This window comes from Limanda limanda, chromosome 5, assembly GCF_963576545.1.
Source record: "Limanda limanda chromosome 5, fLimLim1.1, whole genome shotgun sequence".
Taxonomy (NCBI): domain Eukaryota; kingdom Metazoa; phylum Chordata; class Actinopteri; order Pleuronectiformes; family Pleuronectidae; genus Limanda; species Limanda limanda.
The window spans coordinates 20,762,476-20,776,972 of record NC_083640.1 but is presented as its reverse complement, the minus strand read 5'-3'; the positions used below and the strand labels follow the sequence as shown (position 1 = coordinate 20,776,972).

Below are 14,497 nucleotides of genomic sequence, written 5' to 3'. Positions count from 1 at the left end.
ATCACACTCTAACAGTCCCTTTGTGTCTTTACTGTATCGCACAGACTCACTTTACTTCATCTGACCAGCTAAAAATAATCGGACAAAATACAAAAAAAGAGTAAATCTTTGAATAACGCATTTCAATTCTGTGAAGAACTGCTACTAAACACAATGTTAAACTGATTAACACAGAGACTTGCAGTTCTGGTCCTATTCCATCAGCTACTGCAGTACAGAGGAAACCAAAACAATGTAGGATATATAACTATTCACTATACATATATACATACACACTGGTTTCCATCAGTGGTATATCAGGTGCAGGTATTTACAGTGCCTTCATTTCAGGCACATATAATACATATACATAAAATTGTAGTGCAAGCTTATTCCACATCACATATTTGAGGACAAACATGCTTTTAATTCATTCTTCTTTTTTCTGTCTGCTGTGTCTACCCCCCCCCCCCTTCTCTATGTTCATCCAGTGTGAAAACTCAAGCTGATCTATGTGAGTGTGTTTGACAGAGAAACAATGTGTGTGTGAGCGTGTGTCAGAGAGAAAGACAAGGTGCAAAAGTGTTAAAGCTTGTGTCCTGGTGTGTATCTCTCCTCCTGGTTGGTTGTTGACCTTTTTCGTCTGACGATAAAAACACAAGAAGCTCAAAAAACCCACTGAATAGATGGGAATTTCACCCAGGAAGCTCTTCTTCAGTCTCTAACAGTCCTTTTTTAATCCAGATGCCGGTGGAACATAGAGAAAAAGAGAACACTTTACAGCACCTACATCATGCACCAAGATGTCATGCGTTCGTGTGGAGTTCTGATGTGCATGGGTGTGCTGTGTTTGTGGGTCAGTGGTGGAAGAGGGCGGATGGAGAAAAAATAAAACGTCTCGATTCCTTATATCACATTCTCAAAGAGCTGCATGGAGTTCATGATGTTCTCGTCCTGAAAAAAAGAAAGATACAAACACTTGTCAGGTAAATAATGATGACTCACTAGACTTCTACACTGTACCAATTACTTGTTGCTAAGATAGCCTCGTGCCACCTGGAGACTGAAGTCAGCAATAAGTGAGCTGAGGCTGTAAAATGTCAAATGTGTCTAAAAAGTAACTTTCAGTTCAACGTGTATGAGGAATTAAGTTTCCAAAATGATTTTTTTTTACTCTGGATCAAATTTAGCACCCTGTTTAACAGAAGCGCCTCTGAAAGTTAATTTTATACTCAACACAACTAAGTGAATCAATCTGATTATCAATTTCCAAACTTTTTAATAAAGCAATAGTGTGCAACACAAAAAAACATCCAGTCTGTATGTTTGCTGGCACAATCCAGGTTTGTGCCAGCAAACTTGAGTACAATCAAAAGTAGGACTGTGTGTGGAAGGAGCAGCCACAACCAACCCAGACAGACCCAAGGAGAACATGCTAACATTATTATTCTTAGCCAGTCACCTTCTGACAGGTCTCAATGAACTCTTCAATGGTCACGACACCATCTCTATTTTTGTCCATTTTCTGTGGGGAAAAAGAAAGAAACCCACAAAGACAGAAAGAACAAACTCGTTAGTGAGAGCGTTTTCAGATACTTTGTTCTGTTCCTTTGATGAGAGACTTAACAGAGGCCAGGTAGCACATGTGCACATGAACCTGGAAGAACTTGTCCACGTGTTCGGACGGCGCTTCATCTCGCACACACGGGTATGTGTATCTCCCCATCATGTCATAGATTGATTGCATAATCGCCAGCATCTCCTGAAGAGAAGACAGCAGAAGCAAAGTGAAGTGAGCTATTTATCGTTGTTCATGCTATGTGATAAGATTCATGTGAATGAAACTGCCTTTACAAACATAGACAAAACAAGGTTAAACCTGGGATCTCCCATGAATGCATGGTGCAGCACAGTCAGAGGGAGATTAAATTAAGTTTTGTTTTGAACTGAAACAGATGCGCTTCACATGATATTCCCCAGAATACTATGTATAAAAGAGAGAGGTAGAGAGAGAGAGAGGAGTCCGGAGAGGCTTAATGGAGCTTGTGCATCAGTGATGTGATATTTGTTTTACCGATGGAAAGAAAGCGAGCCAGCCATTATGTGGCGGTCAGTGTTGATATTGTGGTGGAGGCCATAAACTAACAAATCAATGTAATTACTTCATTTTTAACTCTTCATTAAAGCTAGCATGCACATTCTCTTCAAAGTTTTATGGGATAAGGTAAACCTGTAGAATTTGGCTGCAAGTCCTCTTTTAACTTCTGTGGTGGAAATTTGACCTGGTGAGACTGAAATATAGAGATTAGAGAATAATAGTCTTTTAAGTAGACATTCTTCCCTTCGAGGAAGGTCAGACAATCATACAGCGTGTGAAGAGCATTCTGCAGAGGGAATGACAAAGAAACAGCTGCAGGCGTGTCATTTGGTGCAGATGCAGTGAAGAGATGTGTGTGAAGAGTTGAACTGTGTGTGTGAACTAAGTGAATAGTAAAATCCCAGGAGATAAGACACATGCTGAAGGCCTCCTGGCCAAACCAGGACCCAGACACAGGCTGAAAGCCTCTTCAAGTTCTTGGCGGGGGGAGACCAGCACGGTCTCAGATTTGTGGCCCTGATGTCATCTTGGCAGTTACACAAGCAGAAATAGTATGCATAAGCAGAGAAAATATATAGTGTGGTATAATGGTAACATCATCCATTACACTTATCATTGTCAAAAAGCTGCACATCCCAATATCACACTCTCAGTACCTCTTTGGTGACGTAGCCGTCCTTATTAATGTCGTAGAGGTTAAAGGCCCAGTTGAGCTTCTCAGTGATTGAACCTCGGAGCAACACTGACAGGCCGATGACAAAGTCCTCGAAGCGGATAGAACCGTTTCTGTCTGTGTCAAACGCGTTGAACAGGAAGTGAGCATAGGTGGTTGCGTCTGTGGACAAAAGGAGTCAGGGTGAGGGGTTTAGTGTTCTGTACTCAGGAAAGGAGGGTGGTTGGTGTTATGTTTGACTGTTAACAGAATAATTATTTCATACAGTGTGCTACAAAATGATGGTACTTCTGTTGTTGTTTATCCCGGCTGATTCAGCCCCATCAAATTTTCAAATCATCCATCACTGGAACAGGGTCATTGTAAATTAAATCAATATAAATCATCTCTCAACTCTCTCAACTCTCAATAAAATAAAATAAAGCTGTAGGACCCAATTACAGCCAGAATTGTCAATGGCTTTTGCAATGTTAAAAGCTGAATATAAAAGTCTTGAAATTAGCCATCAACTATTTAAAATGCTGCTTATATATAATATATCAGTACAAATAGTGAAATATAATGAAGAGCCATCTCCTGATAAAGTCCATGCAGTCTCTGACAAGAGAGGATAGGAGAGATTGTTCAAACTGCTAACCTCCTTGGGGAAAGAACTGAGAATAGATGGTCTTGAATGTCTCCTCATCAACCAGCCCGCTGGGACACTCCTAAAAGAGACGGAGAAAAAAAACTAGATCTATATACTAGAATAATTTAAGTCTATATAAAGCATAACGATGGTGGTTAAGAAATCAATATTAGGAAGCAATTAAGCAGCTGGACATACATTCTTGAAGCCTCGATACAGAGACTGAAGTTCCTTCCTGGTGAACTTGGTCTGAGCCTGCAGCTGGTCCAGCCCCTCTGGCTGGTGACGCACTGTCGACAGCTCCAAGTCACTGTCGCTGCTGTCTGTGGGAGAGAGAGAGAGAGAGAGAGAGAGAGAGAGAGAGAGAGAGAGAGAGAGAGAGAGAGATGATGTATAGAGGGAAAGATGAGGAGAAAAAGAGGGAGGATGGGGCAGACTGAGTGTGTGGATGCAGGTCAACATTTGTGGAGGGAGGTGGGGTCACACATTCAACAGGGAGGCATTTTATCATAGAGGAGGTGGGGAGAACGTGCAAGCTCCAGAGAAATTTAATAAAAAACTTGGGCAGGCAAACGAGGGAGTAAAAAAGAAGAGGAGGTACTTTCTTTATGGCGGAAATGTCAAAGAACACGCATCGTTGTGTTCTTCAAATAATTAGAATAAAAAAATATAAATAAGGCCTCTGCAGAAATCACCATTAAGTGTTGCAGCATCATTGGTAACCAGTTCACACACATTAAGAGAAAGCACTGCACCACTGGGATAAGAAGAAAACATGGGTTTCTCCTGTTTCCATACTCACCATCTTTAGACAAGAGAGAACAGATGAGGAAGAGGAGTGTTGACACCAAGAAGGAGTGAAAGAGAGAGCATGGAGAACAGTGGGAGAGAGATAGTAAGAGGAAGAAAAGAAAAGAAAAGATAACAAGTCAGATCGGACACAGAGGATTATATGACGAGCGCTGAGTAATCCAACCTCAGGTATTCTGATAACACATCCAGCAGAGCAGTGAAATATCATATACTGTGAAACATAAAGCAAAATCCAACAAACTGAAGGTGGAATTGATTCACTCATATGTGACATGAGATTATTAATTTAGAGCTCATTAAAAATAAATAGTTTTCAGTCCTGACCTGCACAGAGTGACAAGATGGGACGATAAGTCAAATCAAACCTTGCTCTATTTGCTTAGTGACGACCATAGACTGTAAATAAAGATGGACAATGTGTCTCCACTTCTGTGCACTATCCAGAAATTAAACTTAACAATCCAAGATACAGATATTTGGAGGCGGAGTCTGTACAGTGGCGATCAGAGGATGGAGGCACGGTTGCGAGATCCTGTTGTTTTATGTGCTCGACCAATCACAAGTCAGTCTCAGCTGCAATCATAACATCTCGCCCATTTTTATAGCATCTTACTAACCAGAAAAATCAGCACAAATCAGTGATACAAACTAAAATGACAGAAATCATCTCAGAGAAAAACCTGTACTGTGACTTCATAGCTTGTCCCATAATAACATGGAGGAGGCTGGTTGTACTTCAGCCAGCCACCAGGTGACAATCAAAACGCTTTGGCTTCACTTGTGCAAGCTGTCATGTCGTCCATCTACAGTCTACTGTGATGATTGAACATGAAGTGAGTGGACACAAATTAATATACATGAATATTTCAATTTCAATATTGCAGTTTCACATGTTTTTTATCGATAGCTGGAACACCACTGTTTGCTAACGCAGCAAAACATTAAGATAAATTCAGATTTTTATGAAAGCATCAACATACCAGACAGAGCCCGACCAAAACCTCAGCCGCACAGTTTCATCAGCTGATTTATGGTAATTGCAGATAAATCGATCATGGCTTTTTATTGGCCAAGAAAATTAAAAAGAACATTTAAAAGAAATTAAAGCAGGGGATCGATGAATATAGAGCTTGAGGTATTTTATTACCGATGACACAATTGCACTGCACTGTTGGCAACACACTACCCCCCCTAACCAATGTCTGGTCGTTAGGAAGAAATTACAGAAAGTGATGATCAGACACAAATAACCAAATGCAAAGGATCCTTGACAAATACCATTGTTTTATGATATTTGTTTCATATCAGCTGATGCATTAATTCTAAGATTTTTTCTCAAATACCCTGTATGGGTTGGATGCCAACAAACAAATATAGCATCAATGAGTGATTCGTTTTTCCATTGCATCCTTTGAGATGATCACGACTGATGAACTAAAATGACCTCATCATTTACATCCTTTGTACTCGTCTCATCTTGAGAAGTAGCTCACAACTACGTCTACTCCTACACTATATATTTTGTTACCCTCCCCGCTTGGATCGTTAAAGTAAAACATTTCTTTCCAGCCTCCTCGCTCCATCTCATCCTCTTCCTCCTCCTCCTCCTCCTCTTCATTCCCCCTCTCCCAGGTTGCCTCACCGGTCTCAGTGATGTCGATCAGGCCCAGCAGGTGCATGAGTTTGAGGAACATGATCACAAGGCAGACGATCCCAACTGTCTGCAGTCCCTCCGTCTCCCACCTCACACTCATCTTCCCCTCTTCTTCAATCTGGTCTTCCAGGGTGCCCGTCTTTCCGTCTTCTTCCGCTACATTATGGAACTTTATCCGCATATTTGTTTCACTCCTTTCTTTCAGTTCATCCTTCATGACTCTGAAACATCCTAACTCAATCTTCACTCATCTTTTTTTCTTGTATTCTTATTTTACTCTCCCCTTCTACTTTTTTTTTATAATTGACTGCCTCCCCCCCCCCTTCTTGTCTGAAGGGTATTCTCCAAGATGAATAGCCGCGTCTGATGGTCTTTTATTAAGGTCAAGTGGATCCTAATACCTCCAGAGAGAGAAAGAGAGACAGAAAGAGAGAGAAAGAGAAAGAGAGAGAGGAAGAGAGAGAGCAAGAATCCCCCTCCAAAAATCTGAACCGCAGCTTTAATCCACAGGAAATACAAGTTCAGAGCGCAGAGATTCTCACATCACACATGTAGAAGTTGGTTTTGGGATACCTCCAGTGTTTCTTATTCCTCTAGCTGAAGACAAACATCCCATCAAAGACCAAAAACACAGCCAACATTTTCCCAGTCGGCGCTGACTGAGTGACTGAGCTCCTCTACGTCTACATCCTCCCTCCATCTCACATCTAATTAACCTGTGAACTCCTGAGGAAACACAGGAGAGCCACGTTTCTCCCACTTTTATCAAAACAACTGCAGACAACACTCTAAATACATCATGGCACCAGATACTGTGAATTTAACTATACAGGATCGCCAAAGATTGAATACATTTTGCTAAATGTGACGTACAGAGCAACGGTTTTCCTTTAAGGAACCAGTGGGGGCGGTGGCAAAGGTCAACAGGTGTCCTGGATCCCATTCTCCCAGTCATCTCTGTGATCCACTTTCTAATTGTTCCCTGGTCTCTCCTGGGCTTCGTAACACAGATTGAATACGGCATCAGCTCAGTGGAGTCCCGTCACACACACTCACAGCCATGTCATAAAGGGAAACAGTGAGCAAACTCTCCCTCGGGTCCTGTGACACTTACTCATTTCATCAACTCATTTTGAGGGAGGGAGGGTGGATAGATGAATGGATGATAGAGATATTGATAGATGGACAGATAGATAACAGAGGCCTGATATCCTATAAAATAATAACAATAATAATATGATTACTTATAACATTAAAGAGTAAGGAAGGTCAAATTACTCATCCTGCAGAACTCCTGAATCATTTGGACTAATTTCATTTCAACTCAGAGATAAATAAAGTAATAAAAATCATAGTCTCTAAAAAATAATTTATCTGTATTTTATATAATTTATATAAATAATCAGATTCTGAAAAGAAACGACTAACTTGAGTTATTAAAAACTGAATTTAAAAAAAACTCAAGTAACCTCACTGGACTAAATACATAGGTACATTCCACCAGTGCTGTCATTTCACTTATCAATGATTGATGGTCAATCCTAGAGTCTTTAGCAGGATATTATCAATAATGAATCATTCATTTAATGTTCAGGTAATTTTTTATTTTACTGCAATTCAGGGACAAATTTTACTTCCCTTCATTTAGTTAATAACTTTCTTTACAGCTTTAAATAAGTAATACAAAATACTGCAAATAAAGGATGATGTATTTATTATTATAATATTTAAGATGAGACTTTACTGATCACATGGGGGAGATTCATAATTGACCACAAGGATTTTGTATTTATGTTTATTATATGCTTTGTATTGATTCTTAATAAAAATGATAAACAATAAAAGGTAAATACCAAGAACTAAAAACACACATAAAATATAATCTGTGTAATGATATGTTATCCAGCTGGTAGACATGGAAACAACAGACACTTTATTGATGCGACTTACTAAAATATCTTGTGGTCAAATGTGGAGTAAAAATACCAGATGTTGTATCGCAGAGCTTTACAATGAGGCTCATAAATCTCTAAAGACACCTCTGGCATCGATGTCATCCCAAAATAGGGCCGAGCTGGACTCAACCCAAAGTGGACATGAGAGCGGGGAGAGGAGAGAAGCCCCAGAGTGAAACAACAAGCCAATGCCAACACTTCTATTTCACATCGGACCATTTCACTGGACTTTAAACACACACAGACGTATATGGCCTAACACACACAAGAGGCGGGACGTGTGCAGGCATCACTTCTCGAGTGCTGATATCATAAATAATGCAACGAATAAGTGATCAGAACCCTCATCTGCCTGGTGATTGATAAATGGCCTTCAATGCACTGCTAGTAAATGGGGAATATCTGCACAGGAGCAGAAGGGATGTTGTTTCCTCACAAGATCACAATTACACTGCTTGAATAATGATTGGTCTGATATTTTTACCCCCTCGTACAAAACATGTTTAAAAGACTTTTCTATGTCTCATGTCCTCAAAAGTTTGGGAAATAAGACATTATATCAGCATGAGGCCACTTATTTAGAGGATTTTTTAAACCCTGAGCAGAATCTTACATTTAAATCAGCCAATGTGTAGTATTAAATATTAAAATGTCAAGTTATCAACAGGCTGAAAAGTCTGAAGTTCAAGTGTGAAGTTAAACCACAAGAGGGCAGCACTCTGTATGCTACTTAAAACACATACACACTCTAACCTCTGTGTTGAATCCCTGCAAAGGGACACACAGTAAATCTGAAGGCTTGTGAGATTCTGAAGAGATTTTCTTACTTATATTTTTTGTCCCAGAGCAGTTGTTGAATAAAAACATCTGAAATGTGTCTTTGAGGAACTTCCACAACTGCCACAACTGTGCATAAACCAGTTCACCTGCACGTTTAGAGCCATGCATTTGATCTACATAAATATATTACACTTTATAAACCAATTACAATGTACGATATTTCTTTATTTGAGTGATTGAACTTCATTTTGCACAACTGGCTGCTATTTGGAATCTATTTCTATTCAAAGAGGGCACAACATCTGGACTTTTAGTTTCCCTACATGAAGACAGGCGATGACAGACAACAGATGTTTTTTTACTCCCGCTGTCTGCTGCCAGATAGTTAAACATGATGAGGACAATGAAGCAGGCGACTTACTGACACTGCACTTGGTAAATTAGTCCCCATGGGAGATGGAGAGGTAATGAAGGGGCAGGAATGAGGATGAAGATGCATGAGGAGAAATCCGGAGGCTACTGAGGGATGGCCAGTGTCCTTCAGGGTCCTTGAGGAGTACTCCAGGCTCCATATTTAGGCGGCCTTAGTGAAAGCCTGTTCAATACTGCATGTATAATTGATGTGGAGTAATGCTAAACCAGGGTGTAGGCCCTGCCACACTGGGAGGAAGAGGAGGAGGACGAGGAGGGGGGGGGGGGGGGGGGGGGGGTCTCAATTCGAAGAACTGAAAATTGGAGAGATTGATTATGAAAGTGATAAATTATGAAAGGGCATTACTGGTGTTTTTGTTGAATTTACTACTTATGATTCGGAGCCGTATGAGAAGCACTAATGTGCCGACTGGAGCCTTCCTGCTGTAATTGTCTTGGCAAACTGACTGCAGGCCACTCTGACTGTCTGGCCTTCAGCCCAAAACTCTTATCAAAGGGAGCTGCATCGTTCAAAGAGCAGTGTGTGATGTCTCATTTACAGTCCCAAATGTACACAGTCTGTTGGCCAATCAATGTTTTATGGTATACCCCTTAGTGGGCAAAATAAAACATCCCATTAACCTTTTCCCACTACGATGCCGTACATAGATTTGACGATAGTCTGTATTTAATAATGGGTCCACAAATACAAAAACACACACAGTAAAACTCATTCTATGTATTTTATATCCGTTTAGTTTTGTGTTTCTTCGGTTTGAAGGCATTTTTACTTGATTAGATATAAACACAGTAGTTACAGGACAGGATTGACAGGGACAGAGGGACAGAGGAACAGAGGAACAGAGGAACAGAGGGACAGAGTCATGAGAGATAACCTGTAATAATCATCCCTACAGCTGCACTCTAACCAGCTTCAACAACTTTTCCTCTATTTATTTTATTCAAGTATTTTTCCAGAGATAATTTTATTGATCAAGAAATGTTCTTCAACTTGAATGAACACATACTCGTCCATTTAAACTCTGAGGCCACCCAGTGTCGTTTGTCAAAATATGTGTCATTGTAAAGCCCATGTTGTCCCTCAGTCGGCTATATCATAGTGTATTATTAACAATTTATTATATTTTTATCTAGTGCTTATATTAGAGGGAGGGGTTGAGGTATGTTTAGTAAGCACATGTGGTAGATAACGGTTGCAGGTCCCTCTTAAACCAGTAGAGGGGCCTCAGGTGGGCCCTTACCTTCAAACGAGGACATGGGCTCGAAGATGCCAAACTGCTTGAGAACTGCCATGAAAAGGATGATGACCACTCCGATGGCAAACAGCTCCATGCCCTGGATCCCCATGACTGCAGGACAAGGGGGGGGGGGGCACTCAGGGCTGAGCCTGCACGAGAAGGCCTGGTCTCGTGGAGAAGGACGATAGGAAGCCAGGGGCCGGGCTAGTCAACAACAAGGGTTTTCAACAGGGACGGACCAGGACGGGACTCAGTCTGGTTGGTGGGTGGCGGCATGGGTTTGTTTCCAGGCCCGGGACGCAGCATGAGAACCAGGCCAGAGAGCTGGATGAAGGCTGCTCTAATATCAACACTGATGCTGAAGTGGAAAATACGTGGAAGTCGACATATATGGAAAATCTCCCTCTCCGGACCCATGAGGGAAAATGGGGGTTGTGTCACGAGCCATTTATTACAGTGCATTAGAGGAGACGTTAAGAATCACTTTCCAGACTTTCATCTCGCACAAACACACTCAGGAGCTCGGGCTGGCAAATACACAAGTAACTGCTCATCGTCTTAATCCAAACAGCTATTATCGGTCCTCGCCTCATAGTTTACACTCATGAATCACATCTTGGTTTTAAATAAAAACGTCGTTTGGGAAAAGCAAAGAACTCGATTACAGCCTTGATGTCCATATTCAGAATTATGCTCCCATTAGGTGGGAGAGAGTCCAGGTGAATGCAAGCGACTTATTAAAATACACGACGTCAGAAAACATGCGATACTCAAGTTTTCTCATCTTCCATGCCTTTAAATGGCAAAACAACATAGGCGGGTATAAATAAATTACCCCATTATAGGCGCCGACCACACCAGCAATTCGTGAAACCTCGGCTCTGGAACAAAATCATACTGCAAACACTCTTTATGTGCGAGCTGAGGACAATCTGACTATCTAGTCTTCACAGCATCGGTGATCATATTCATAACAGCAATACTGAGGATGAGGTAATCTTCCAAAACAGACATGATACAAAAAAGTAAGCTCCCATGCAAAGTGAGAACTCTGATGAACAAAAAAATGGGGGAATTAACTTGTTGGACTTCTGAAAATGTAAGTTAGGCAAGAAACCCCTTTGTCGATAATCCTCTGGTCATCCTAGCACCTTTTAGCCCAGCGTTATAAATAGTTACATTCAGGATTGGTGCTGTGCTTCAGTCCGCTTCACTGTTTGTCCAAGTCCAGGTCCAGATATGGAAGAGTATGGCCCTGGAGAGAAGGCACTTAGAGCAGCAGCAGCGTCCAGGGAGGGAAATCCTGAGAAACTGAGAGGAGCTGTGGGGAATGAAACCTCCTCCTGCGGTCTCTACCTCCTCCGCACATACTTTTCCATCACTCCCTGCTCACAGCAGCTTTTTCTTTGAATTTATCTGTTGCAACTTTACCTCCCTCGACTCACTCCGTCAGCATTCGCTCCAGCCGAGGTTTTATAACTGAAGTCCACCTTAAACCTTCCACCAATCCCGTCGTTCTTTTTGGTCTCTCCTTACTCCACCGCACTCCTCCTTTTTCTTCGTCTGTCCATCTGATTTGCTTTTGCACCCCGGGGCTTTGCATCTCCTCCTCTTCCTCCTCCTCCTCCTCCTCCTCCTCCCTCCATCTCCTCTGTCGTTCCATAACTTTGGCTGACCGCAGACTTTCTCTCCCTCTCTGCTCGGCTTCCTCTTTCCTCTACAAATTGTCCATCCTTTCTCCACCACATCCACATCTTCACCTCTTTGTTTTCTCCTTCTACATCCAGAGGCTGGTTAACTCAAAAGGTGCAACAGTATTTGCTTCTCTTTGTTATTTTGTATATGTTTGTGTTTGTTTTATACCTTTTCTTGGTAACTTTTACGTCTTATTTGTCATTATTTGCCAGGTAGGACTCTGACTTTAGTGAGGGGGGGGGGGGATGCAGTTAACGTGATTCTGACCCCTGCACTGTAAGCCCGGACATCTACTGGGATGGAAAATTTAAGTTGAATATACATAAAAAATTTAAGTATGATACCATTACTATCAGATGTAAGTTTATTCTACTAATTTGTAGTAGAATATACTAACATTTGTGAGTAATGAAGTTGGTGGATCATTTTAAGTGGAATATACAAAAATTCTTAAGTTTTGGTTGTATAAACTTGAGTTTTTTTATTTCATGACCACACATCAAGTCATGCTGTTACACACCCCGCGTCGTAGGTAAGGACGAAAACGACAACTTTCACATTATAGGAACTTGTCTTCCTCATGGGAACAAAGAGCAAGTCTGGAAGTAAATCACTATATTTTAACGTACATTAAGGTGAAGATGTGTTTCAAGGTCAGGTTAAGGTTCGGTCTAGGTCAAGTTTTGGTTCAGATTAAGGTTGGGGTAAGGGTTAGGTAGAAGTTAAGGTCAAAGTTCAAGAAAACAATGTAAATAAATCTAATGACAGTGTGTATGTGTGTGTGTGTGTGTGTGTGTGTGTGTGTGTGTGTGTGTGTGTGTGTGTGTGTGTGTGTGTGTGTGTGTGTATGTTTGTTGATGCATTGTCCCGGTTGGAGATAGGAGACACAGATGGGAGGCCAGAGAGAGAGAGAGAGAGAGAGAGAGAGAGAGAGAGAGAGAGAGAGAGAGAGAGAGAGAGAGAGAGAGAGAGAGAGAGAGAGGGGGGGATCAATATCTTTGTGGTGAGGTGGCGGTGGTGGTAGTGGAGCTTCCTCGTAATTTGCACTTTCTACATTTTACCAGAAGAAACTAGGTCAGCCATTAATCATAAAATAAAAAGATAAATCAGTCACTATTTCCTAATAAGCCACAGTGTGTCTGGAGCATCTCTACAGCAGAGGAAACACCCTGAAGGTCAGGCCATTAGGGCACTAACAGGCTTTTTAAAAGGTTTGCTTGTTGCTGCCTGCTGACACAACAGTCAGAAAGAGAAGAGAGAGAACCCGGACTGTTTCCTCACATTCGGACACGTCAGCAAAGACCAGCTCAGGCTTCACCACAGGCAGAGAGGGAGACACATAAGCCTCTTCAATGCATACGACAATGACTCTGCTCTCACATGTTTAAATGCACCAACGAATACCGACAACTCCTGCAGCTAACTGTCTGGTAATGAAGGAATTTTGCATTGTGGGAAGACGTTGGGTTTCAAGTGAAGTGCCCTGAACCCATAATCCTAATCCTAATCCTAATCCTATTTATAAAAGCAAATGTAAACCCTCAAACAGCACTTTGAAAAACTGATGGGTGGATCTATGCTCAAACTGGTTCTCACAAAGACATTACTAGATGTTTGAAAGTCTTTGAACACATTTTTCAATCAAAAAAGACAAACTTTTTAAAGTTCCTGTTCTTCTTACATAAACGGTTATATGAATATATTTCAGTTTTGGACTGTTGGTCAGACAAAGATGCAATGGTGAAAAAGCCATATAGGAGATACAATACTGTTATAACACTATTATTAATATACTATCTACTGCTCCACATACTGGAGTAACAATATAAAGTCACATTAAATTAGTTCTATCTGGTAAAAAAATGGAAATGAGGAATATGGTCTGTATTCATAATGCACTTTTCTAGTCTCCACTCAAAGCAATTCACAGTAGAAGCCACATTCACACACACATATTTGTCACCAGGGACACTTTGGCATTTAGACTGGAGGAGCCAGGGATCGAAGTAAAAAACCCTCTGGTTAGTGGTCGACCCGCTCTATCTCCCGAGCCACAGCTGCCCTAACTAGCTACACATCAATTATTTGGAAATTATATTTTAAAAATACTATTTTGCTTGAATTACTGCTCAGTCCAGCCCATACACTTCCTTAATTAGTGGAAGTGAGAGAGAAGAAATTAGTGATAAAACAAAGAGAGAGATGGATGATTGATTCGACAACGGGACAAATGACGAGGAGGTGAATCGTGCGAGCTCCTACCTGAGCGATGGTACCTGGCTGCACCGTGGCCACAGTGAGGGAGACAGCTGGGCCGAGAGAGACGCCTCCTTGCCTCCACAGAGAGAGCGGCCATCACAGTTCCCATAATGCAGCTGAACTACACCACAGCGACGAGGCAGGCCCTGCTAACCAGCTGCTCTGAGACACTTTGGATACAACAGGCGACTTAGAGAGGATCCAAACTTTTAAAGTCTAAATGTGAGAAGCTCCGAGATGGAGATCAGTGCTAACACAAGTTCTACTAATCTCTTGGTTCCTGGCTCAGTGTT

The 14,497-nt window shown here is 41.4% G+C and overlaps 1 protein-coding gene across 2 annotated transcripts; it reads right to left on the bottom strand.

The window, feature by feature from the left end:
• Positions 1-885: 885 nt before the first annotated feature.
• Positions 886-10,359, bottom strand: kcnip3b (Kv channel interacting protein 3b, calsenilin). 2 transcript variants are annotated; one of them, XM_061071805.1, is made up of 7 exons: positions 10,254-10,359; positions 3,577-3,701; positions 3,388-3,457; positions 2,734-2,912; positions 1,637-1,741; positions 1,442-1,504; positions 886-933 (listed from the first exon to the last, which is right to left on the bottom strand). In XM_061071805.1, exons 1-7 carry the CDS (start codon positions 10,357-10,359, stop codon positions 886-888), a joined length of 696 nt encoding a protein of 231 aa, XP_060927788.1. The 2 variants fall into 2 exon arrangements, with proteins under 2 accessions (XP_060927788.1, XP_060927787.1); XM_061071804.1 differs by lacking the exon at positions 10,254-10,359 and adding an exon at positions 5,834-5,945.
• Between the last annotated feature and the right edge of the window lie 4,138 nt (positions 10,360-14,497).